Source organism: Chrysemys picta, chromosome 5 (assembly GCF_011386835.1).
Source record: "Chrysemys picta bellii isolate R12L10 chromosome 5, ASM1138683v2, whole genome shotgun sequence".
NCBI lineage: Eukaryota > Metazoa > Chordata > Testudines > Emydidae > Chrysemys > Chrysemys picta.
The window spans coordinates 30473379-30500182 of NC_088795.1; the positions used below are offsets into that span (position 1 = coordinate 30473379).

The following is a 26804-nucleotide window of genomic DNA, read 5'->3' on the forward strand; positions in this document are numbered from 1 at the left end:
TTGAGGTGCTGGTGCAGCTAGCTACCTTAAAGAAGGGGGAGCCCCACCTGAAACCCAGTGTGAACATCCACATCAGGAAAACTAGAACCCATGAGCATACTTTTTATGCTACTCAGGTACTTAAGAACATTGAACACAAAGGGTTAATTAGAAACCACTAGGGTGAGGGAAGCACCTCTTAGCTGTGGAATCTGCAAGTTTTTCTGCTCTTCCAGTCTGTCAATTCATCATAGCAAAGCCAGAAGATTCAGCTAGTTGTTTTAAACAGCTTAAAGATGTACCACAGTGCCACAGTAAGAAAAGATTCAGGAAATATAGGACTAAATGCTTTACTCAAGAGATCATCATCATCATGTTCCTATTATGCCTCTGGTGTTTAGGGCAGTGACGAAGCTCCTTCACTCCTGTCTGTTTCTAGCAAGTCTTTCAATGGTTCCCCAGCTGTGCCCCAGGTATAAATGCATTAGAAGACTGAGGTTCTCAGATACTGTGGAATTGTAGGGATTGGGGGGCATAGAAGTACTTAAGATAGATTTAGGCTCTGATTATGAAAGTAACTTAAGCATGTACACTTTACATTAGGCATGTGTTTAAGTGCCTTACTGAATATGGGCCTTAGTTCAGTGGTTTTCAAACTTTTTCTCTGGTGACCCAGTTGAAGAAAAGTATTGATGCCCGCAACCCAACGGAGCTGGGGATGAGGGGTTTGGGGTGTGGGAGGGGCTCAGGGCTGGGGTAGAGGGTTGGGGTGCATGGGTGAAGGCTGTGGGGTGGGACAGGGATGAGGGGGTTGGGGTGCAGGGGGGCTCCAGGTTTGGTGGGGCTCAGGGCTGGGGTGCAGGAGGGTGGTCAGGGCCAGGGATGAAGGTTTTGGGGTGTAAGAGGGAGCTGCGGGTTTGAGAGGGGGCTCAGGGCTTGGGCAGGGTATTGGGGTGTGGGAGGGGGTCAGGGCTCTGGGCTGGGGGTGCAGATTCTGGGTTGGGGAAGGGGATGAGAAGTTTGGGGTGCAGGAGAGGGCTCCAGGTTTGGGGGGGCTCAGGGCTGGGGTAGGGGATTGGGGCATGGGCTTACCTTGGGCGGCTCTCAGCCAGCAGCAGTGGGAGTGCTAAGGCAGGCTTCCTGCCTGTCCTGGCACCGTGGATCGTGCTGCATCCTGGAAGCAGCCAGCAGCAGGTATGGCTCCTAAGTGGAGGCACGCAAGCGGCTCCATACAGCTCTCACCGTAGGAACCCACCCCCTCCCCCAGCTCCCATTGGCTGGGAGTGCAGAGGTGGTGCTCGGGGTGGGGGCAGCGCACTGAGCCCCGTGGCCCCCCTGCCTAGGAGCCGGACCTGCTGCTGGCTGCTTCCGGGGCGCAGCACGGTTTCAGAACAGGTAAGGACTAGCCTGCCTTAGCTGGCCAGCACCGTTGATGGGACTTTTAACGGCTCGGTCAGTGGTGCTGACCAGAGCCTCTGTGACCCAGCGCCTTACACTCCATGACCCAGTACTGGGTCACGACCTGCAGCTTGAAACCACTGCCTTAGTTCATAGTGGCTGAAAACGTCCTTTTGATCAGTGATTCTGTTATCATCTGGGCACTGTCTCCACTCTACTCCCATACTGGGTTTGTAAGACAAACATTTAGCAAAAAGAAGAACAGGAGGACTTGTGGCACCTTAGAGACTAACAAATTTATTAGAGCATAAGCTTTCGTGGACTACAGCCCACTTCTTCGGATGCATATAGAATGGAACATATATTGAGGAGATATATATACACACATACAGAGAGCATAAACAGGTGGGAGTTGTCTTACCACCTCTGAGAGGCCAATTAATTATTTATAATTAATTATAATTAATTGGCCTCTCAGAGGTGGTAAGACAACTCCCACCTGTTTATGCTCTCTGTATGTGTGTATATATATCTCCTCAATATATGTTCCATTCTATATGCATCCGAAGAAGTGGGCTGTAGTCCACGAAAGCTTATGCTCTAATAAATTTGTTAGTCTCTAAGGTGCCACAAGTCCTCCTGTTCTTCTTTTTGCGGATACAGACTAACACGGCTGCTACTCTGAAACATTTAGCAAGGCACTCTCAATTAAAATGTAAAAAGTTTGGGCATTCTTGTGCATATTACACTGTGTATTTTACAGTCATATAAGAAACAATGGCGGAAGCCTCTGGCACCATGTGTATTATTTTATTAAAATATATTAGGAGCTCTTTCTGGGCAAAGTGTTACATTTTAGATTTAACTAGAGTGTAATCAAAACCCGGCACTATAACTATTGCAACATGATGAACAGAAAATACTAACTCGGCCAAAGTAGGTGTTCTGGCAACAGGCAACTGTAGCATGTTATTTTAGCATTTCTAAACCTGAATGCTGCTGCAGACAATGTGGGGGTGTTTTTTCTTCTACGTAAAACAATTTTAGGGATGGAAAAATAGTTGAAAATCACCTGACAATTTCAAACAGATTTAGGGTGCTGCTGTCATGTTTTTTTTTAAATAGTGCTGATGTCACTGTTCCCATCTATAGCTGCTGAAAATCTCTGCTTTTCATGGAACAATGACTCCTCAGACTAGTTTGTTAAAGGCTGCTTTTTCCCCCCGGATTATTTTCCAGAGTTGATCAATAGCCAAATATGTAACATAAGATAGGCAATAGGTTAAAAAAAAGTGACATTTAAATAAAGACTGTAGTGAGTTGTACGCTTAATGCATGCTTAACCAAATGACATTTACTTTTAAATGAAGTACAGGTCCGGACTGAAAACAATATTAATTAGAAGGATTATTTTAAACATTTTAAAACACTAAAATATGCTCTTCAGATCATTTCAATTTGCAATATTACTTGTTTCCCTTGAACACTGTAGGAACATACAACAGGCTCTTTTGTAAAATACAAAACAAAAGCCCTCCAGATTCACAGAGCACAGCAAAGATCCTCTCTTCATTCCAACTCTTCACAAAAGACTCCTTTGATTTAAAAGACTTCTCAGGAAGTTTAAGTGCCCTTGTTAACTCAGCACTCTGCAGCAAAGTGCATTGCTCACTAGTGTGACGTTCTGGAGTCAGGTGGGGGTGTTCTTTCAAGTCTATGATAAACACCAGAGGGCGCTGCAGTGCTGCATTCTGAACTTGTGGGGCGTGTTTGAGTGGGGCAGGGTAAAGGTACAAAATTGTGCATGAAGAACAGAATAATGAAAAACCTCAGGAACTTCACATAAAACCATATTTAGATTCCTTGGGGAGATGAAGGGGTGCTTTGCTATTTCCAAGGGTACCAGAACTAGCTGAAATTTTTCAAATGACAAATTCTGTCATAATAATAAAAAAAAATTCTGTTCAGTTGCTGTCACAGCCTCATCTCCTCCTCATTTTATATTTTTTGTGCCTTTGTCAACAATCTCCTCTTATCCCTCACTTCCATGCTGTAGGTCGCAGCACGGAGAGGAAAGGTGGCCTCCCCAGGGTCAGGCACAGGTGTATCGGTAGAGAGACACTGTCTGGCACAGGTGTATCAGTAGGGGACAGGTAGTGGTCTGCACTAAAAAAAGGGATCACACAGATGACTTCTCCATTAGATCAAAGGAGAACCAGGGACTGATTGGGACTCTTGAGTGACTGTCTGGTCCCTGGTCTGCTCCCAGAGCAGCAGGGTTGTGCTGGTTCTTATCTGGGGCTTGTGACGAACCCACAAGACATCAATTTGAAATGTATCGCCCCCTCCTGAGATCCAGAGGATACAAACACAGTTGTGAAAAATTAAAGCTAGAGAGATATTCAGGGCTCTAAAACTATCACAGATCCTACTTGCTTCACTTCCTGGTTACCATGCTGCATGAGAATCCCTTGGTATATATATTTTCAGTTACCTGAGAAAGTAGCCTCACCCTCGACATCTGATATATAATATATGTAAATTTTGCTGTTGACATCTTTTCATCAAACCAAGAGATAGGAATGTACAAATGACAGCGTGAGCTACACATTCTGTGGTCAGTTTATCTGCTATATCTCTTAATCTTTAAAAAGCAACAGAGGGTCCTGTGGCACCTTTGAGACTAACAGAAGTACTGGGAGCATAAGCTTTCGTGGGTAAGAACCTCACTTCTTCAGATGACTTGCATCTGAAGAAGTGAGGTTCTTACCCACGAAAGCTTATGCTCCCAGTACTTCTGTTAGTCTCAAAGGTGCCACAGGACCCTCTGTTGCTTTTTACAGATTCAGACTAACACGGCTACCCCTCTGATTCTTAATCTTTAGTTATACTTAAGGCTAAGATTTAGGCATGGGTATTTTTAATAAAAGTCATGGACAGGTCATGGGCAATAAACAAAAATTCATGGCTGTCACCTGTCCATGACTTTTACTATACCCCTGACTAAATCTTGGGGCAGGGGGAGTGTGTCACTGCTTGGGCAGCCCTGGGGTCAGCCACACTGGCCACCGCACAAGTCATGGAGGTGGCGGAAAGTCATCGAATCTGTGACTTCCGCAACCTCTGTGACAAACACGGAGTCCTAGTTGTACTCCTTTGAAGATTTCCAGTTTCTATTCTGCTACCACTACAGGAAACATTTCCTATAAAGGACATGAGATTTCCTCAGTAAATGTCCATCAGTGAAGTCAAGCTGAGTGATTTTTTGAGTTCCTCGATGCTGATGGGCTCCCACGGATAAAACACCACAACTTTTCTTTTCTCAGTCATGAGAAAGCCGTTGTCATTAAACCTCCCAGGTATATTCCCTACATCCAGCCAAACAAAAGGAGTGATTGCTGTGGTCTGCAGAACAAAAGCATACAGGTCACCTTGCTGAGAAATAGTGGCCTGAAAGAGGAAGAAAAATAAAATTAGGATTATTGCAGAAGTTTGTTTAGTAAAAACAACTGCACCAATCAGTGTAAAAGTTGTAGGCCAGTATAACAGAAGGTATTTTGAAAATGCATTTGTTAAAATTATTTGTCTCCTCTACACCTCCTTTATGGAATGTTCTATATAATTTAATAGGGATAAAGCCGATAAGATTCTATACAAAGCATCCCAAAAACCTACAGAACTTAACAGAGATTTATGGCCTGGCTACAGAATACTATAGGCTGATTTAAAAATTCTATGGAATGTTATCACTATTTACTTTCCATAAGGACAGTTCCTCTAAAAATAATGGGATAAATTCTATACTGACTTACACCCAGTGCAATCCTATCATAGTCACAAGGTGCTAGACAGATTTGTGCCAGTGGCAACACATTTTTCTCATAACCAATACATTCAAATATTAAGGTTGTTGTCCCTTCTTGCTAGATCAGTAATAAAAATCCGTGGAAGTAAAAGATGAGTAAATCAGGGCAATGTAGCAGGTCACCTACTGCTAGTGTAAGAAAGGAGGGTCTTTAAACTATGTTTAGAACTGATACATAGGGCACGCTGAGAGATCCCAGAAATATGTTTAACATTTTACTGTAAAGTTTTCAGTAATAGCACTCCGCACAGTCTAAAACCACAACTAGAATATGTTTTCACTCAACATTTTTCTTTTACAGACATTTCTCTTCTGAACATTAATAGTATATTAAAAATCAGCAAGTTACATATTAAGTATGTACTAAATAAATTTTATTACCAAAAAACTGCCTTTTTTTTTTTTTTTTTAGTTTGTAAGAGAAACCACATGTTCTGGATTTTTCTGTTTTCACAGTTAGATTTGCAGTATATTTTAAATAAGCTTTTGCAGTGAAACCTGTGCCAGAACAAAGATACAAAAAGTAGCATTTGTGTTAACAAAGATATTTAAAAACGAGATGATGATCAGAAAAAAGCCACCCTTTTACTCAACAGAGATTCTGTGTACATATACTCTAAATCATATTTGCTCACTTTACTGACAAAATTAATGTTGTTATGTTTTTCTCCTGCTAGCACTGGAGAGGCAACACAGCTATGGGAGAATGAGCAGAATTTGCATAAACAAGAGAATCATAAACTAAATTCTAACTGCAGAGTTTTTATTATTGGCGATGCCAGCTAGAAAGAATCTATCTTTTCAGATTCCAGATTGAGTCTGTAGTCCTGTGTGGAAAAAAAACAAACAAGAAAATAGGCCAATTCTTTTCCTATGTACGTTGCTGTAATGGAGTTACGCTGGCGTAAGAGTGATGTGACAGGAGAAACAGAACAAATCTGATCTGGAATCACAGAGACAACACAGTGTAAACCCATCCCGCCATTTTTAGAGTGTCTTTTCAGTGGCTATGGAGGAAGAGTTTTCAAGTAAGGAGGCTTGGAGAGCAGCAGCAACAGCAGTCAGGGTAACAGGGTAGGAAGGGAGTCTGAGAATCTAAGGCAGCAGGCACTTCTGAGGGCAATAGCCAATAAAGTAAATAATTGTACTTATCACTTATGTTGCTTTTCATGCTGACACAAGGACTGAAATGTTGTACAGATATTGGGAAGTAACTGTAAACCCATTATGCAAATCAGAACTCCTCAGCTGGAGTGCAGAATTTTGCATAATGCGGAAATAACCATACAAAGTTGCATGTCAGTCATGCCACAGCATCCCTGGGACAGCAGAGGCAATTCCATTGTAATACTATTACCAATAACTGGTATGTGCGGCATTTACCGTATTACCAGCAGTTAACACTGGAAACTGATACTAACCACAAGTTGGAATGCCTGTCACAGTGCCATTTGTTAACTGGGGACAAAAAAAAAGAGATGAAGGAGACGCTGCATCAAAGAAGTGGGTTGTACTCCAATCGACTGAAATGCAGCCTTCATATAAAAAGGGGGGGGGGAGAGAACAGTGATGTTTAGACGTTTTTTCAGAAACGCCTAGTGAAGAAGAAAAAGAAAAACTCACTTTGAACTCCTTTGCAGAGCTTCAGAAAAGCTACTGCCAAATGACTGAACAGCAAAAGACATCACATTATAGACACCACCCCCAACCCCCCACAGCAGACAAGCTTGGCAGGACTAAAGAAAGTAACTCAGGATGGCTGGTGCTTACACTGAGCTGTGCTTTCTCCAATCCCACCGCGTCCTTCAGCGAAGCTAGGAAGTGATAGTTGCCAGGACTACGGAGCTCGCCTTTTCCCATAAGGTAAAAGGTGACGACACAGCTTTGCCTGGTACAATTCCCACATCTTTTCAACAGGTCATTTATGGGCTCCTTGTAAATTGGGGCAGCACTCCCTGCCTTAAGGGTCACACCCTCTTTAGCAAGGGTACACACTGGCTCCATCGAACTCCACCGGTGCAAAGTGACCTGTGAGAGACATTAAGGGGTCAAACTGTTAACAGAGAAAACAATACCTCTACAAAAATATTCCCACATCCCAGATTTTCCAGTTACTCATCGAATGAGACATTTTTCTGGAAGTACATGGCACGTAGCCTCAACATGATTTCTACACCAGACAAGAAGAGACAACACAAAGATTAAAATAATAACGAATATAAATATTACCCATTTTATTATTTAAACTAGGCAACAATTCTGTCTCAAATAGCCTGAACATGTTGATCTTTATGACATGCTGCAAAGCTCTTCTCTAGCTGATGCCAGGGGTGGCTGGATTGAGGTGGACTGGAATTGTTGGGGTAAGGGTTTATTGCCTCCCCGCCCTTTTCTGGTTCAGGAAATTGCTGGTTGTGCTTATTTAAAGTTGACCTGTATTACCTGAGACATGCCAAGGTGCCTAGAGCTTTCATACAGAGAATTTTAATATATTTGATCAACAAAAATGACAAGCAATGATTTTAAGGGGAATCCCTGGAACTGTGTTAACACAATGAAATACAAATGAGATCCTCTGGGATCAATAGGAATGGCTTCCTATACAAAAACTGTGACCCATTTGGCTTACTTTTAGCATGAGGTAACTGCAAAAGAGCAGATGTGAAAGAATCCTAACACCATACAATGCATGAAGGGGCACTCGACCATAAGAGGTGCCAGCAGCCGGAAATAGATCCTAAAGCTCCTCCTAATCGCTCTTTTTCACAAGTTTAAAATTTTCTTGAACTGCTAATCAAAAATCGACATTAGAAATGAATACTAGACACATGCCTCTCTAACTTCACCAGAGCTTTGGAATTACAGACAGGCTTAAACTCAGCCCAGAGATAAGCAACTCCACAAAGTGCAGCTTTGAAAAGTGGCTTTGCAAAAATGGCACTGTGTTTTTCATGTTGATTATTTTTTTGCAGCTTACAAGAGTTTTTTGTTGTCATTTGTTTATTTTTAAACTGCCACTCTTGTAAACTGAAAGAGTCTGCCAGGTCTTGGGGACAGGGCAGTCGACTGAGAATCGGGAGACTCAAATTCTATTCCCAGCTTGCCACTGACCTGCTGTTTGACCTGGGACAAGTCACTTCTCCATTCTATGCCTGCTTACTTTCTCACCTTATGCTGTAGATGTTTCAACTCAGGAACTGTCTTTTGCAATGTATTTTTGTACAGTACTCAATACAATGGGGCCCTGATCTCATTTGGGGCCTGCAGGTGCTACTGTCATACAAATAATAAATAATAATAAACAAACCAACCATGGAATCTGAAAGTCAAACAGGGTTCTTTCTGGCCCATGCAGAATATTGCCCTTATATACATGTGCATAATCCTACAACTTTCTGTGGGATCATTCAGATGTAGCTTGGGGCATAATTTTAAGATAACAGGGTTGCACGGGAGGCCTGCAATTGAAACTTAGTTACCAGTTCTGTTGATGCTTCACAAGCCACAAAATAATCCAGTGTATTTTCTCAGAGCTGTAGTGGTTCAGGAAGGCTAACAGTAATAATAAATAATACAAAATAAAATAAACAACAACAATGCACCCAGGGCCTGAATCTGTTGAGTTACAAGATGAAATTTTTAAATTTGTTTTGTATTTAAACTTAATCGCCTTTTACATCTGGACCATGTTTTTAGTGGAGCTATTATTATTTCTTTACCGTTTAAAATTTAAGACTCAAGGTTCCTTCCAGCCCTATGTTTCTATAATTCTATGATCCCAGGTACACTGCGGTAGCACCTACAGGTTAGAGCCCAACTGCGCTAAGCACTGTACAGAGATATAGTTAGTGGTAATCTCTGCCCCCAAAGAACTCTCAGTCTAAAAAACAAGACAAAAGAGGATTAATTGCACCCATTTACACCAGGACTCAGTCTGGCCCACAATGACATTCCGAATAGGCTCTCATAGAAGCTGAAGGACTGGTGCAGGGAAGGGCTGATAGGGCTGGACATGGACTTACTGGATCGCTGTTCCATAACCAAGCGTTTATTTATATTTTTCTATTCTTTTCCCTAGCAGGAGGTGATCTTTTGACAGACAAAAGGCGGCACTTACTTGGAGCGTCAGCTCACAGTCTGAATGAAGATCCGACACTCCGTAGATGTACAGCACGCCGTCATCTTCATATCCCACAGGCAACAGTGGGGCAAAGAAATGCTGGGCAAAGTAATGGAGCATTTTCCACTTGCCCCCATACTCTGAGTATTAAAGAAAGCATGATTCAGACACAGTCTAAGATTGGCTGTGATCATGCAGGGCATGATCCCGCCCCAGTGATTGGTTATAATACTGCACTTCCTCTCCCCGTTTCTGGTAGGCCTGGCCCACACCAGGGTCTGGGGGAGAGGAAGGTAGGAGCTATGGTCCTGGTTTCTCCACACCTTTTCTTGCTCCCTTTGGGGGAGGATCTGCAACCTTAGGGGCGCAGAGAGGAAGCAGCTGCTGCACTCCCTCAAGCACAGTAATTGCAACTGTCCCTGGATCTTGTGTAGGGCAAACACAGAAAGACAGCAGGCACTTGATGCCCACTCTCTCCCCTTTCTATATACTCACACAAGGACCCAGGACAATCTGGCCTATTGTGTGGTGACCAAGAATTCAATGGTTTTACATAGGTTGACAGTAGTAATAACTGGAAGTGACGTGCTGCTCAAACCCTCCCCACGAAATTTACCAGAATAGCAAAATAACCCAGAAAAAAAACAAACAATCAATAATAAACTGGCCCATGTGTGATATAAAAGGTTTTGAGAAAAATCTTGTGGTGTTCTGGGTTTACAAATCTCTCGGATTCATTTTGACGTTCACAATACCAGTCTGAGTTCTACAAACATTCCTCTCAGGGTAATTCAATTAAAAAAAAAAAGGCATAGATGCTATATATAGGGTTAGAAGAATCACCACTACAAAGGACTAGCACAAGTGTGTACCGTGTATATAGCATATACAGCTAGAAAAAAAATCTGCTGTCAGTTATGCTGTTGCAAATCCAGAGTAACCCATTGGCTTTAGTAGGGTTACTACAGATTTACACCACTGTTAATGAGAGATTAATCTGGCCTATGCTACAGTATCTCTTCACTTAACGTTGTAGTTATGTTCCTGAAAAATGCAACTTTAAGTGAAATGATGTTAAGTGAATCCAGTTTTCCCGTAAGCTTTAATGTAAATGCAGGGGACTAATTTTGGGGAGGGGCAGACAAACGGCACTATATACTGTACAGTACTGTACTGTACGGTGGTGGGGAGGTGACCCAGCTTATCCCAAGGGCTCAGGGCTGAGGGTGCAGGGTCTGGGAGGGAGTTAGGGTGCAGGAGGGTGCTCAGGGTGGGGGTGCGGGAGGAGGCTCAGGGCTGGGGCAGGCAAGAAGGGCAGAGCACTTACCTGGGGCAGCTCTTGTTTGGTGCAGGGGGTGTGTAGGTGGCTCTGCACACCGTGGCACCGCCCCCATGGCTACGATTCTGGGAGCTCCCCCCCGCAGCCAGCTTTGAAGGGGAAAGCGCCACTTCTCTCCGGCTGCTGGCTGCTCCTGCTCCTCCTGAGTCCTCCGGCCCGTGCTCGCAGGGCCATATTCCGAAAGGGGCTTTAGAGCTGCAGGCCAGGGACCCGGGGCCCCCTTAGCTCAGGGCCCTGCAGCCCCTAAAGCCCCTGCGTTCCGGGTGGCCCTGCCTGCCAGGGCCGGGGGAGCAGCTTCCCTGCTCGCTCTCTCCCTCCCAGAAAGTCCTAAGTGCCGCCAAACAGCTGATTGGCAGCGGGGGAAGCGCTGGGAGGGACGAAGGGAGGGGGAGGAGGCAGAGAAGAGGAACTTGTGCAATGCTCCCTTGCAAAGTCAGCCAAACGATGTTATAAGGGAGCATTGCACAACTTTAAATGAGTATGTTCCCTAATGGAGCAGTGACATAACTTCGAAACAACGTTAAGCGGGAGGACGTTAAGTGAGGAGTTACTGTATTTCATTTTTCATCAGAATTTCCCTCTTCCCATTCTCTTGGGCAGTTTTTGCAACTCCTCCTAAGCAAAACATAAACCTGTAAGCCTGAGTCAGACTTTCAAACTCATGAATCCAAGCAGACTCAAAATTAGGCCCATCTGTACAAGTTACCTCTATTGCTTGGGGTTTTTTAAATAAAATACTTGCACATACTGTATGTTTAGGGGGAGCTGTACTTTATTACTTATTGTGCTATCAAAAATTCAGCCATTCACAAATTAGAGAAGCCATCAAATGTCGTCTCCTCACAAATACCACCAAAACCCTAGTATAACGCTCAGCATGGTGGATGAGCCAGCCACAGTGGAGTTTTCCCAGGTCTTGTAAGAACACTCATTGTGTAGCATTCTGAAAATGTGGATCTTTGTGTCGATGTCCATCTTCTCCCTACTCCTTTCCCATCTAGGTCAATATTTTAATGTTAACATTTTAACTCCGTCCTTGCTCAGCCATATATCCTAGCCACTGGCATATCACTAAAAAGAGGCACCAACTTGTCTCCATAACGTTATGATGAAAGAAAATTATACTCTGTCCAATTTTGGTTTGTGGCTTTTCATCTTATAGAATACGAACATAGCTCATGATGTTGGAAGATATCTGCAATAACCAAAAGCTTCTGCTTTGCTTTGCTGCTTGTTTAGAAGTACTTACAACTTTGGTTTCTAAGTTATGACACCAAAGCATGGCCAATGCAGGTCGACAGCACAGGGAAGAACTCCAGTTTTACCATAATGCTGTTGATTTGCATGACGGGGTGAAATCTGAAAAGGGTTTCTGGAGGGTTGCTGAGCCTAGTCGCTATTCAGTACCAGACATTTCATAGAGCTTCTTCAAACATACAAGTCGTCGTAATTTTATTATAAGTTGTTCAGCTCAGACAGTGTGTTGGTGCTGTATAGTACACAAAGATAATTCCGGTTTCGAGCAGTTTACAGTCTAAATGGCAGACAACACACAGGAGACAGGAAGCCTTGGGAAAATTCAGAGATGGGGATAACTCTGTGGTTGGTTTGATTTAAATCACACATGCTTCTTCTGGGCCTTCAGAAAACCTGAATGAACAAGAGACAGTGGAGGCTTGGACTGGGAGTAGCTTGCCCAAAACAAAGAAAAATGTGTGGCAGCTTCTTGTTTCTAAAATGGAAGTCTAGATTTATAGACAGCAAAGAAAAATACATTGGCATTGTCTGGGGAAAGGGCATCCCTGCCTAGCCTCAGGCTTTTGAGTGGAAGGAGGCAGTGGAGTTCTCAAGCCTTCAAGACTGCCATGAGAATCTCAGGGATTTTGGCAGTCTCTGCAACAGGTGCCTTTAGCCATAGGTTTCGAGCAGAGTCTGCTGCAGGCTCAGACTAATCTCTGTGGCAAGGCCCATGATTTCCATGGCATGCTAATTTAACAGATTGGAAATTCTGTAGCAGCTTCATTTACATTCTGAAAACGTAGGCTTTTATTGGATTAAAATATGAAAATGAAGCATATCGAAGAGCATCCCCCGATATTAAATTCAATTTATTTTATGCTAAACCCACGTTTTCACTTTTCAACATGCCACAGATTTGTGAATTGATAACACAACTGCATCACAGAAATCATCTGGAGGAAAGCTGGTGGTTTTGACATCCGGGAAAGTGCAAGATGGCTCACAATTGGGGGATAAAACCCCATTAACTGGATGTTTCTGCAAAACTGATCAGAAATGAACTTGTTAACAAGGCTGACATTTAAACTCATCGTTGGCTATCACATCTCATTGACATTAATGGGAGAAGTTCACTCCTCCCCAGCTACTGTTTCAGGCTCTCTGCAGACCCAAGCAGACACCAATACATCAGATACACCTTCTCCGTATTTTAAAGTGTTGTTTTTCCCTGTAACCAAAGGCCAAATAAATGTTTTTTAAATAATACAAGACAAGAGCTTACATGTTGGAGCACAGTTCCACAGCAAAGGATGGATTGTACAGTTAATTCTGCAGCAGAGAATCACAGAATATTTGGAGCCATTACTATGACTGCTGCAACTTATGAAAGTGACTTTTGGTAGAATTGAGAGATGAGCCCTCTTCATGCTGGCTGCAAAGCCTACAGCTCAAGTGTTTAAGCCTGACTGTCTAGATTAACTTAATCAGGAGACAGATTTTTTGATGTAAAAATGGCAGTGAGAAATCTTGGGAGGGAGCAGCCAGTGTGAAAATTTGGCTTTAACCATTCCTGTTGTAGGCACGGATGACATGGGGCAAAAGCTGTTTAAAACAAACCTGGGACTAGCTTTCTGTGTTCAAATGAACTGTTGATTAAATCTGAGTTCCCAATTCTCTTCCAAATTATGACACACACAACAGGGACTGTACTTTATATCACAACATCAACGTTCAGAACAAGAGGTGACGACTCACTCTGGAATAAGACATCACTGCCCAGATCTTTCACTGTTCCCTGAAGCCTTTTCATCTAACAGCTAGAATAAGAACAAATAGCTTTCTTCACTGTAATGGATTCTAAATTAATTGCTCAACGCCATTAAACACAACCTGAAAAACATGCTGCTAAGTTCTTTCCTCACATCCAATCTCACAAATTTAAATCTATTTTTTTTTTAAGCTCGTGGTTTCAGCTCACTAGACACTGTAAGTATTGGACCCACACTTCTAACCAATAAAACTCAGCAATCTGTGAAACTCCTGATAACTGAATCAGATACCTCAAGGTCAGGGCCGGCTCCAGGCACCAGCTTAACAAGCAGGTGCTTGGGGCGGCCAACGGAGAGGGACGGTAGGTCCCGCACTCCCTCTAGGAGCGAAGGACCTGCCGCTGAACTGCCGCCGCCGATCGCGGCTTTTTTTTTTTTTGCTTGGGGCGGCAGAAATGCTGGAGCCTGCCCTGCTTAAGGTGACAGCTGTACAGGAAGGTGGTGAAATTCCAGCTACAGCTTAGCATTCTTCACTGAAAACACACCACACAGATGCTAAAGCAATCAATGCAGCACAAGTGGCTCCAAAACCATAATCAAACATTCAAAATCCAGTCACTGAGGATTGGAAATACATTGACTTCTGAAGGGAGGCAGAGAGTCACATGCAGACAAGACAGCTTCACTGTGTTTTCTTATTTTCCAGGTAAATGTTTTTAATATATAAACAAATATTTAATTCTCAATTCTCTCCCCGTTTCAAGAAGGAACACACTTCCACTTCGTATGGGAAATGATGTAAACCCCTCCAGGGCACTCCATTTATAAAAGAACAAATCTAAATAAAGGAAGTATTCATCAATGATGCCGTGTGCAACCTAAAGAGATGCAGAAGTGTGCTTTTGAAGTGCAAAGAAAACTAATTTATTTGAGGTTTTGCATAATTCCAACATTTGAATTTCAAAACTCCCTCTACCGCATTGCCTAATTAAATGAAAATTAATTTTTTCCTCAATCCACTGACAGAATAAAATGAAACAAAGGGACAGCTGTATCTCTGCTGAGCTTCCTTTCTGAAAACTGACATTAACTAGACTATGACTAATTTAACTATTTCTGACATTTGCTTTGATGACGTTAGTGGTTCTGTACTTAAAAAAAAAATCATGCTTATGTTCATCACATCAGATCATCTATCAATGCATCTATCTGTACATTGAGACATATTACTAAGTATTTTTTTTCCTCCTTTTTAAGGTACTTATTTTGTAAGAATTTGTCAATTATAGTAAAATCCAGATAAACAAACATTATGTTTCTACAGCATAAATTCATGAAGTCCAGGAACCTCAGTGTTAAGGCTGGTCATGAGGCCAAGATAAAGCAGCATGTTGTTTAAAGACAGTTTCACTAATTTGTTTCCTCTGGTTTTTGAGGTGGAAGTCTTCCACACAAGAAAAGGGAAGAGAAAAACTTTAGGAAGTAAGAAGAGGTCACTGTAAAACCACAAAAATTGGCAGGTGGACCCAGGGGCAGGTGTAGAAAAAACTATGTTTACCTCCTTTTCATAAACTGACCATATTCCAACGTTTAACTATGAACTTCTTCTCTGCTGCATATATCAGTAAACTAAACAATAATAACAACAATAATTAAGAAATAATTGAGGTTGAAATCATAGATAGGGCACTGGACTGGGATTCAGCAGGCCTGAGTTCAATTCCCAGCTCTACCACTAGCCTTCTGGATGACCTTGGGCAAGTCACTTTACCTCTTGTTTTCCTATCTGTAAAATGGGGATAATGATACTGCCCTCTTTTGTAAAATGCTTTGAAATGTAAAGATAAGCATCATATAACAACTAGGTACATGTATTCTATATTTCCACAGAACAGTCCTTCTACCTTAAAAAAACCCTAAACCTCAAAATATGCTCACCTAGATATGAGCAGTTATGGAATGCAGCCACTTCACTCAGACCATGCAGTTCTCCTTCACTTACTATTTATTACCCAAGCAAGTTACACATCTGCACTCAACCTAAAATAGGCCCAATGTTATGCTGTGAAATAAAACACATTGTTGGGTATATACAGATGACATTATATGCTATTTAATTAGAACTAAAGATTCTTCAACTAATTTAGTCCCAGTGTGTCTTGACATATTGCAAAGTTCCAAACACATTGACTGAGAAATTAGGTGTTTTTATTACTAAGAAAAAACATCATAATCTTTCAGGTTATTGAATGAATATATGTTTTTTTATACATTTATGTAATTATAGCTAACCCACACTTATTGGTATGTTTCCCTAAAAACATTGCTCTCCATATCCATTAAAAACAACTCTTTAGGCCTTTCTAACCTTTCCCACAATACTAAAAGGCACTTCTCTGCAGCAACACCAAAACAAACAAACAAAACTAGTTTGTACAAAAACAATGAGAAGTCCGGTGGCACCTTAAAGACTAACAGATTTATTTGGTCATAAGCTTTCATGGGTAAAAAAAAACCACCCACTTCAGAGGAGTCACTGGATTCCTCGTTTTTTGTGTGGATACAGACTAACACGGCTACCCCTCTGATACTTAAACTAGTTTGGAGTTTCTAGGCTTTGCCACTCTGAAGACGGAAAAATTAAAAAAAAAAATCTTTGAATTTAACCACACTCCTCAGAAAAACTATCCTGGATGAGATGTGTCATGTAAGCTTTAAGGAAGATCAATTTCTTTCTGGGGAAGCTAGGAGGATGTTGAAAAGTTAGGTTTATAATGAGGAACTAGCTTCAATCTTAACTACAGTGCAGCTACCACTCCATAGCAGTTATGCTTGTTTGTTTTAAATATTGTCTTCTACTCAAAAGACATTAATATTGCTTAACTTAAAATACATAAAAGTTAAACTAGGGCCTGCATCACTGAAAGAATTATAGGGTATCTTTGCCTTGTGTTATAAAGGTTCCTGGGTCTACATTTACCATTGGTGGTTACTGTACTCTGAAACAAACACTAACGAGTGGATACACTAAAAGGTTTGTTTTCCTCTTTATTTTGTTTGTTTTTGAGGAGGATGACATACCAAGACTAACAGCTTTGCATCCCTGCTCAGTTTTAGTATCAGGCTTTAGTATCAGGCTTTAGTTTTAGTATCAGTATCCTATAAACCACTTTGCTGAGATGTATAGTAGATGGTTAGAAATATGTTTGGTTCTTGTAAAGTTATCCAGGCAATAATAGTGAGCCTTATTTCTTGAACTGGTATTTCTGACGAAACAAGTTATGGATAATAAAAATAAATTTAAAAAGCACAATTAGCGGTTTCACTGATGGCAACTGGAAGACTTACCTAGAGAAGCCCATGAAGGGGCCTGCCAGATATCATTAAGCTGCCAGTAGAGTGATCCCATTGTATGTCCCTCTCCATTGATTATCTCACTTCGACTACGCCGATAGAACTCCGTTTCTGCCTTTATACACTGGGCTTGCATAACCTTGTTCAGGAAATATATTAAAAAGAATATTATTTTTAATTTGGTTAACTACTGTCAAAACATTGTGTGTGTGTGTTTGCATGTGTTAGCGAAAGACAGACAGATAAGGCTTTACATGCTCTCTCTGAGCTAGATTGTACCTGAAAGGCACAACTCTGACCCAGAGACAGTACAGGAGTAGTGCTGTTCCAAGTGGATCTCAGCAAGGTGTGTGTCGAGGAGGTACAATCTTTCCCTAAGTTTCAGAGTAGCAGCCGTGTTAGTCTGTATCCACAAAAAGAAGAACAGGAGGACTTATGGCACCTTAGAGACTAACAAATTTATTAGAGCATAAGCTTTCGTGGACTACAGCCCACTTCTGGATATGCATCCGAAGAAGTGGGCTGTAGTCCACGAAAGCTTATGCTCTAATAAATTTGTTAGTCTCTAAGGTGCCATAAATCTTTCCCTAGTCTGCTGCAATCAGTGACCTGCTCTGTGGGTCAGTATAGAGGGTCAAGGCCCAACTTCTTCCTGCCTCTCCCATTTTCTCTGGAGTGATTTGTGCTGCATGAAAGAAGTATCCCCTGAGATGATCACTAGTCCTGGTGTGGGCGGAGGGGAAATTGGAGAGGCTTTTCGTGCCCAGTTTTCTCCCCTGCAAAGGGTCAGGGACACACAAAACTTACCCATATTAAATTATATTGTAAATTCTTCAGGGCAAGGACTATCTCATTATTCCATGTCTTTTCAGCGCCTAACATATTGACCCAGACTAGGCTCTCTAGCTGCTAATAATGACGATGGCTGTATTAGATAGAAGTATCTGCCACCAGATTGTGACAGACGGTTACCTGAGTGAGGTAAATTGTATCTTTGAACAGTTTTAGGGAATCTGTATTCTGAGGCAGCTTGAAGTGAAGTCCAGCCTGATAAAGCATTTGGTCGTTACCAGCTGCATGGTGCTGTCGATGGAGGGAGAAATTGCTTGTATAAGACCAGTCCTCTGTAGAGGAGACCTTTTGAAAACACAGAAAAGGTTGAAAACAGATCATAAAGAAATGGGAAAACATTCTTGCTCTTGATCTTTGGGACCAGGTACTTAGCAATTGCTGAATGGCAAGAAGGTAAATAATATCCATTTCAGCCCCTTGCCATCACCTAGAGTATTTAAAATAATACTTTACATTTCTATAGTGCCTTTCATCTAAGGACCTTTAAGTCCTGAAGCCCACAACACCCGGTGGAGTAGGTGTTATATTCTTTTACAGATGGACAGACCCAAGGAACAGAGGGCCAAATTCAGAGGGCTCAGCACACAAGCGAGAGTAGAGAGGTTTTGTGGAACTTCACTTATTTGTCCTACAGTTGAATTTGGCCCACAAAGCTTTCACGGAGTCAGTGGCCGAGGAGAGGGGAAAGGAAGGGACGAGGGAAACAGCTGCAGGGAGAGGGCTCCAGCGGAGCGGGGTGTGGGGGGGGTCATTGTCAGTGGACGAGCCTGGAAGCTTAAATTCATAACTTTGCTAAAAATCATGGACTGACTAGGGACACCAGATTTAGGACTTATTACAACAATCTATAACCCACTAACAACCCCATGCCCTGCAACTGCCTCTCCCCATTCCTTTCCCTCCTATGGCTGGAGGGATGTTAACAGGCCACTTCACCGTGAATGGTCCCTTGAAATGTGTGTTAACTACTTATGCTAAACAACCTGTTCCACCTTGTATTTAGCTGTGACATTCCCAGTCCTGAAGAAGATCTCTGTGTAAGCTTGAAAGCTTGTCTCTCTCACCAACAGAAGCTGGTCCAATAAAATATATTACCTCACCCACCTTGTCTCTCTAATATCCTGGGACTGACACAGCTACAACAACAGTGCACACATTATAAAAGACAGGCTCACTATTCGGCCACTAGCCAGCTTGCTTTTACTACAGCAAGCAACAATGCTCAACATATTTTTGGTTCTGATCCAATGGAGGTCGAAGCTGTGTGTAACAGTTGGTTAATCAAGAGTTAAGTTTGTGATGTGAGGAGACTGGATTCAACAATCTGTGTCAATCAATACAAGCGCCTGTGTTTATAGAGTTCAAGAATGTGTCACCAATTGTTTAAAACTGGAAAAGAAATTTTAAAAACATTGATAGATTATAATACATTATAGCAATGTGGTGGACTCTGACACAGCAAGAATGGCCTATGGTAATAAATTAGGACTGTAGGTATTTATCTTGCCTAAAGTGAGAGGAACCAAGTTTAATGTATTAAAAAGGGAAAGATGTACATCCCACTCTGTCTCTACCCCTCATATTACACCCAGGGCCGATGCAAGGAAGTTTCGCGCCCTAGGCGAAACTTCCACCTTGCACCACGCCCCCAGCCCTGCGGCAGCTCCCCACCCCCCCCCCCTCCACTCTGAGACACCCCCCCCCCCGTAGCAGCTCCCCCCCGCCCTGAGGCACCCCCCCCCCCATGGCAGGTCCCCATCCCCTGGCCTGGGGATCCGTGCGGCAGCTCTGACCCAGGGGTTCCCCTGGGCTGCCGGCGGCGGCTCAGACTCCCTCTCCCTTCAAGCGCAGTGGCTGCTGTTAAAAAAAAAAATAAATAAATTGGGGGAGCTGCTTTTTGGCACCCCCAAATCTTGGCGCCCTAAGCAACCGCCTAGTTGGCCTAAATGGTAGCACCGGCCCTGATTAAACCTTACATTTCCTCTTAATAAGGAATGTGTGTCATTTCAAATATAGTCGCAGACCCAGTTTCTTGGCCAGTGATTCATTGTCAAGACCAAAAGGGAACAGGGAGGGGGAAAGCTATGAAAATGGAAGCTTTGCCTTACCTTTTCCAATGTACTGAAGGAGGGCCAGGACTGAAATCCATACTCCGAGGCAAACCGAGTTTTAGGATACACTGTCCAGTTCCAGCAGTCACTGAGATAGTCATAAAAGTGAGTGTCACCATAATGGGTGTCATAAGGATTTTGGGAGAGCCAGCTTTCTTTAACAGACTCCTTGCCATTTGTGGGACTGGATGTAATATAAGGACGACTCTTATCCTCCTGGGTAAACAAAACAAAACACACCACAATAAAGTGATTGGTACTAACATTTCAATATCCAGACCTTACTTTGGGAAGTGAAACTAAAATGCCTTTGCCAAATTGCTGAGTCACTGCCTAGGAAATATTTTGCTTTTGTGCCCTGACATTCATCTCCTCCCTCACGTTTAATCGTTTTTAATTCCTGGAATCAGAGGCCTAACAGGATGTACTACTGCTTTCTATTTCTATAATTCCTCCTCCCCTTCATGGCCACGTAAGCGCTACACGAATCAGGCCCTCAGATACCACAGGTACCAGCCAGATGCTCCCACTGAAGAAGTGGGCAGGGAGAAAACTATGCCAGGGCTCCACTGCCCCCTCGTACTGAAATCAGCAAAACTGGCTGGACACATTTATGAGGGAGGAATATACTGCACCCCGTTCAAGTGGTGTCACAAATTACCTCCTCTCCTCATAGTGCAATAGGGATACCACTAGAGGAACTGTTTTCTTTTGAGGCACAATGCCTCCCAGTTGTCCCCCTGGGGCACTGAGACTATGCACTGCCCCTTACTGTGAGCAGTGTGAAAAACTGCACAATCTGGCCCTTAATTCATAACTAGTACTTTATTAAGCCCAGGACAGAAAGTGGAGACTTTCCTCAGCGTACTCAACTCTAGGTGTGAATTAATAAGTTACAAAGCAGGAGCAATCCACCTACTTCTTGCCTATGGAAGCTTGTTAGTCTCATCTGCTAGTACAATGTAGGCTTCATTCTGAGTGGAGAGGAATTTGAAACTAAAGTGCAGTTTTGAAAATCTTGGGGAAAGGGATTCTCTTGCCTCAGATCAAGGGATTTGTTATCTTTAAATGCTTCTACATTATTAGTAACAGCTATTTAAAGCACTTCTAGTGGAAAATAAACAAAATCATCATTAACATTTGTGTGGTGAGACAGTTCCTTTAAGTAAAATGATTAGCATTGCCACTGCAAAAAAAATGCTGCACAAGTAAGATTCCCCCCCCCCCCCCTTGTTACAGACAACCAACAAGCTTTAGTCTTAATACATTCAAGATATGCTGTCACTACAGTTTGTTTGTGGCACCGTGCTTTGGTTTTGTTTGGCCTGACTGTGCATTTTAGGCCAGATACAACTTTATGAAGGGCAAGGTTTAGAGTTGTTTTCAAATTACATATATTTAACCACTACTGCACACTACATCTTATCCATGCCAAATACTGAAGGATTTCTTTGCAATTAGAAAACATTTAGGGACAAATTTTCAGTAAGGGAAACCCCTGGTTCTACATTCACAGTTACCATTATTAGCTCCAATACAGCAAAGCAGTTAGCCATAGGCTTCAGTTTAAATACAAGTACAGTAATTCTATTCACTGTTTTTAACTATGTGAACAGTTAATCACTAGAACTGCTTATCTAAGGATATGCTACATTCTCCATTACTGAAGCCTTGTTATGAAGGCTGGATGTTTTTCCAAGTGATAGATTCTAGCTTAGTCAGATGTAATGGGCTTGATGGAGAAGTTGCTTGGTGAAATTCTATGGCTTGTGTTATGCAGGAGTTCACACAGAAGGTCGTAATGGTTTCTTCTGGCCTTAAAAATCTATCTAATCTATCTATCTATCTATATGCTTAAAGTGAAGCAGATGCTTCAGTGCTTTACTGGATTGGAGACACTGTGTATTCAAATCAGGTGACATAAAATGCCTACCAGAAGCATTTCACTAAGCCACCTGCATGCACAGTAACCCAATTTGTGTACATGATCATAGAAATGATAGAAACCTAGAAAAAAACGGTTACCTCCCTTCTCGTAACTGTTGTTCTTCGAGATGTGTTGTTCCTGTCCATTCCAACCAGGTGTGGGCACTGGAAGTTTTTTCCCATAGCAGCATCTGTTGTGTCAGCCTGGGTGCCCCCTGGAGTCACGCCTTCCTGGCACTCAATATAGAGCCCTGCCAACCCGCCACCCCCTCAGTTCCTTCTTGCCGGCTACTCCGACAGAGGGGTAGGAGGGTGGGTATTGGAATGGACATGAACACCACATTTTGAGAACAACAGTTACGAGAAGGTAAGGAACTATTTTTTCTTCTTCGAGTGCTTGTTCACGTCAATTCCAACCAGGTGACTCTCAAGCCTAAATTCTGGAGGCGGGATGGGAACTGTCCACTGACTGGAGCACAGCTCTACGGAAGGCCGCATCATCTCTGGCCTGCTGGGTAATCGCATAATGTGCAGTGAAAGTGTGTATGGAGGACCGCGCCACTGCTCTGCATATTTCCTGAGTGGGAAACTGTGCCAGGAATGCAGCTGAAGAAGCCTGCGCCCTGGTGGAGTGCGCTGTGAATGGAGGGGCAGGTACCCCTGCCAGGTTGTAGCACTCACGGATGCAGGATGTGATCCACGGCGAAAGGAGACTAGAAGTCCTTTCATCCTGTCTGCCATGGCCACAAACAGTTGAATGGACTTTCAGACAGTTTCATTCTCTCGATGTAGAAGTTAGCACTCTGCGGACATCTGATGAGTGAAGCCTCTGCTCCCTACTGCTTGAGTGCGGCTCAGGATAGCCCACTGGGAGGAAGATGTCCTGGTTCATGTGAAATTGGGAGACAACCTTCGGGAGGAAAGCTGGATGTGGCCTGAGCTGAACCTTGTCCTTATAAAACACAGTGTAAGGAGGCTCCGATGTTAGGGCCTTGAGCTCAGACACCTCCTGGCTGATGTTATTGCTACCAGAAACACCACCTTGTATGGGCAGGGAGCATATCGCCAGTGATTCAAAGGGCAGCCCCGTCAGTCTGGAAAGGACCAGATTGAAGTCCCAAGCCAGGACAGCCTGTCGGACTTGCGGGTATAGCCTGTTGAGACCTTTGAGGAAATGGCTGACCATAGGGTTGGCAAAGACTGACCAGCTCTCAGCACCTTGATGGAAGGCCGATATAGCGGCCAAGTAAACCATTATTGACGACATGGACAGCCCCTGCTGCTTGAGGTGGAGAAGGTAGTCCAATATAAGCAGTAAAGAGGGGAGCATGGGTGATGAACCATGTTGTGCTGACCAGATTGAGAATCTCTTCCACTTGGCAAGGTACGTAGCCCTGGTGGAGGGCTTTCTACTGGCAAGGAGGACTTGTCTGACTAGGTTCGAACAGGAGAGCTCCATCGGGTTCAGCCATGGAGCTTCCATGCCATGAGGTGTAGCGACTCGAGGGTCAGATGCTGGAGACAACCGTGATCCTGGATCAATAAGTCCGGGAAGAGCGGCAAGGTGACTGGGGCTTCCACAGACATTTCCAGAAGCGATGTGTACCAGTGCTGGCGAGGCTAAGCTGGAGCTATCAATATCACTGAAGCTTGTTCCCTCCGTGAATGAGCGGAATGGGTGGAAACATGTAAAGGACATGGTCTCCCCATGGGAGCAGGAATGCATCCGCGATGGAGCCCGGCAGGGCCGGCCTTAGCAAGAGCGGGGCCCGATTCCTGGGGGCGGGGCTTGCCGCTGGCAAGCCCCGCCCCCAGGAATCGGGCCCTGCTTGGGCTGGGGTCGCGGGGTTTGGGTCCGGGCCGGAGCCGCTGGGCCCCCCCCGCAGCTTACCTGTTGCTGCTGCCGCCTGCCCCTGCTTCTTTTCAGACTTCCCGCGAACATCTGATTCGTGGGAAGCAGGGGAGGGGGAAGTGAGCTGGGGGCGGAGTGGACAGCTGCGGGGCCCTCTTAGGCGCGGGGCCCAATTCAGCCGAATCGGCTGAATCGGCCTAAAACCGGCCCTGGAGCCCGGGCTGTGATTCAGGAAGGAGCAAAACTGCTGACACTTCCTGTTGTGTCATGTGGCGAACAGGTCTATGCTATTCTTGAGTCCATTTTACAATTTAGATTAACATTGACAGTAATTGTAAAACATAGATGTGTTAATATATTAGCAATGTAGTCAATACAAACTTGTTAGATTTAAGCTTTAAGGCAGAAATTTGTCGAGTATAACATCAGCCATTTTGGTTTATCAGTAGCTTGACGCTTATTGAGCAGTTTCTCTCAAAGCTTCCCCTTTTACCTATTTCCCCCCTTAGGGTTTTCCTGTACCCTTAAATTTCCAGGACTAGAATGGCCAGACAAGCTCCTTAAAGTCAGTAGCATGCATAGGGTTACCATATTTTGTGCCTCCAAATGGAGGACACTCCACAGCCCACGGCCCCGCCCCCGGCCCCGCCCACACCCCCGCCCCAACCCCGCCCCCTCCCCAAAGTCTCCGCCCCCTCCCCTGCTTCCCGCGAATATTTGATTTGCGGGAAGCCTGAAGCAGGTAAGGGGGGTGTGGGGGGAGGAGGCGCGGCCCAGGCTGGCCCCCCGGCGTTTCCAGCCTGGGTCGGCTCGGGCCCTGGGATGCTGGCCCCGGCCGACCACCCCCGGCCCGCCCAGCGCACCCCCCGGCTCCCGGCCCCGCGGGCCCGGCTGACCGGCTCCCCGCCCCGCGGGCCCGGCTCCCCGCGGGCCCGGCTCCCCGCCGGCCCGGCTCCCCGTGGGCCCGGCTGACCGGCTCCCTGCCGGCCCAGCTCTCCGCGGGCCCGGCTGACCGGCTCCCCGGCCCCGCGGGCCCGGCTCCCAGCCCGGCCCTGCGCCCCCGGCTCCCCGTCCGGCCCCGCGCCCGGCCCGGCACTGTGACCCTGGCCCGGCACTGCGCCCCTGGTTCCCGGCCCGGCACCATGCCCCCGGCCCCGCACCGCCGGCCCCGGCCGAGCACCACCGAGCCCTCCCGATTTTCCCGGACATGCCCGGCTTTTGGGGATTTCCCCCGGACGGGGATTTGAGCCCCCAAAAGCCGGACATGTCCGGGAAAATCCGGACGTATGGTAACCCTAAGCATGCAATCACTAATGACAACATCTATATTGTTTTTAGATTACACTTTGAAAATCTTGGGTTGATGCATGTAAATTCGTGGTGGTATGCATCTACTGTAATTTCAGCATAGCCAGTAAAACCAGTTTAGTCCAACATCATCGTACTCTAAAGTACCCTGTGAACCATGAAGCAACAGGGATAAGGGGGTTGCTACTGCAGGGTAGAAAATTCATATTTCTTGGTAGAAGAGAAATGTTTTAACTGGCAGAATGTCAGTTTCACTTTGCATATCTCTGTACTGCATATTGTATATTTTAGCTAACTAGAGAGATCAAAGCATTCATCTGTGGTTCAGACATTACTCTCTGCATAGCTATTCAGGAATGAAATGCCATGTAGAGCAACTTATTCTTTATCGGTGTCACAGAGGCAACTTTCAGTCTACTTTCTCTCTAAAGTCAAAAAACAGTGGAGTTTCATTGCAAGAAGAGAGAGAGCTCTTCACCACAAGTGGTGGCAAGTTCCCTCCGATCCCTGCAATTGTAGGGGGCACTGCCAGATGTTGAGGGGACTTCTCTGGAAGGCCATGCCTTCATTCCAAGAAGGGAATAGGTAAACCAGCTTGACTTCATCTCCTACTGAGAGTTGCTGCAGCAAGACTGGGAGAGAGGAATTCTTATACTCATCCTTATCCCTCTAACAGGTTCTTTTTCATCAGTCTTCTCCCTCATCCTCTGATCAGCCAAAACAAAGGTAAAGTAGGATTTAATCATCCCTTTGGAATGCAGCATTTAATCTGGAATTACTGCAGTGGAACCTGATTAAAATGGAGTGAGTTTCATTACTGTTGCATCCACACTGAGAATTTTAGGCAAGTCTTGCATCACATGTAACTCTATTGGTGCCAGAAGGACTGTACATGGGCTGCAGGCCATTTTACCAGCATGTCCTCTAAACCTGCTTTATGTTCCTACCATAGTCAGTGGAGCTGCATCAGTGGGCACTGGTGGCAAATGACAAGTCTCATTTTTGCATTCAGTGCAGGGCCAGCGCCAGGCACCAGCATTCCAAGCAGGTGCTTGGGGCAGCAATCTGCAAGGGGCAGCAGTCCGTGTGTTTTTGCCACCCCAAGCAGTGCACCGAATTGCCACCGCGGATGGCGGGGGCAGTCCGTGTGCTGTTAGGGCGGCACGTGTGTTTCCGTGTCGGCGGCAATTTGGCGGCAGCTTCTATGTTCAGCTGCCCACAGTGGCAATTCAGCAGCTTTTGTCTTCCGGCTGAAGACAGAAGTTGCCGCCGACACGGAAACGCGCATGCCGCCCTAAGGGCACACAGACTGCCCCCTCCGTCTGCGGCAGCAATTCGGCGCGCTGCTTGGGGCGGCAAAAACAGTAGAACCGGCCCTGATTCTGTGTCTATACATAACCCACAAGAAGTGAAAGTCCAGCAATTTGGGATTTTCAATCCACTCCATTCTAAGCAGAATTTCTCTGTAAATAACTTCATTACGAGCAGATACCAATGTACGACATCAAGCGACGCTCTAAAACTTCCAGAACAAGGAGAAAAGCTGCAAAAACTGCAATGAGAATCTGTAAAACACCATCACAGCAGCCTTCACCCTGGCTTTTATGTATTGTTGTCAGCATGTCCATACAGCTTCTGTAAATCTGTTCCCCTAAACAACTCAAGGAAATTTTGCCCAAATTGCAGAGTTTA

The 26804-nt window shown here is 44.4% G+C and overlaps 2 protein-coding genes across 4 annotated transcripts in view; both read right to left on the minus strand.

The window, feature by feature from the left end:
* Positions 1 to 2711: 2711 nt before the first annotated feature.
* The window catches only part of MANBA (mannosidase beta), a 66436-nt gene continuing 42343 nt past the window's right edge, over positions 2712 to 26804 (minus strand). For 2 of the 3 annotated variants that reach the window (XM_065597658.1, XM_005287859.5), the window contains exons 12-17: positions 20024 to 20242; positions 18036 to 18200; positions 17058 to 17202; positions 9360 to 9502; positions 7013 to 7270; positions 2712 to 4827 (exon numbers count right to left, since the gene is read on the minus strand). In XM_065597658.1, coding sequence (XP_065453730.1) covers positions 4603 to 4827; positions 7013 to 7270; positions 9360 to 9502; positions 17058 to 17202; positions 18036 to 18200; positions 20024 to 20242 — 1155 coding nt within the window. In that variant the 3' untranslated portion in view covers positions 2712 to 4602. The remainder of the gene's footprint in view (positions 4828 to 7012; positions 7271 to 9359; positions 9503 to 17057; positions 17203 to 18035; positions 18201 to 20023; positions 20243 to 26804) is intronic. The other variant, XR_010601736.1, reaches the window with a different exon arrangement.
* LOC135983909 (uncharacterized) lies at positions 20249 to 24180 on the minus strand. The gene is made up of 2 exons (XM_065597659.1): positions 23844 to 24180; positions 20249 to 23728 (listed from the first exon to the last, which is right to left on the minus strand). The coding sequence occupies exon 2, from the start codon at positions 23676 to 23678 to the stop codon at positions 22728 to 22730; it is 951 nt and encodes a 316-aa protein (XP_065453731.1). The 5' UTR covers positions 23679 to 23728; positions 23844 to 24180; the 3' UTR covers positions 20249 to 22727.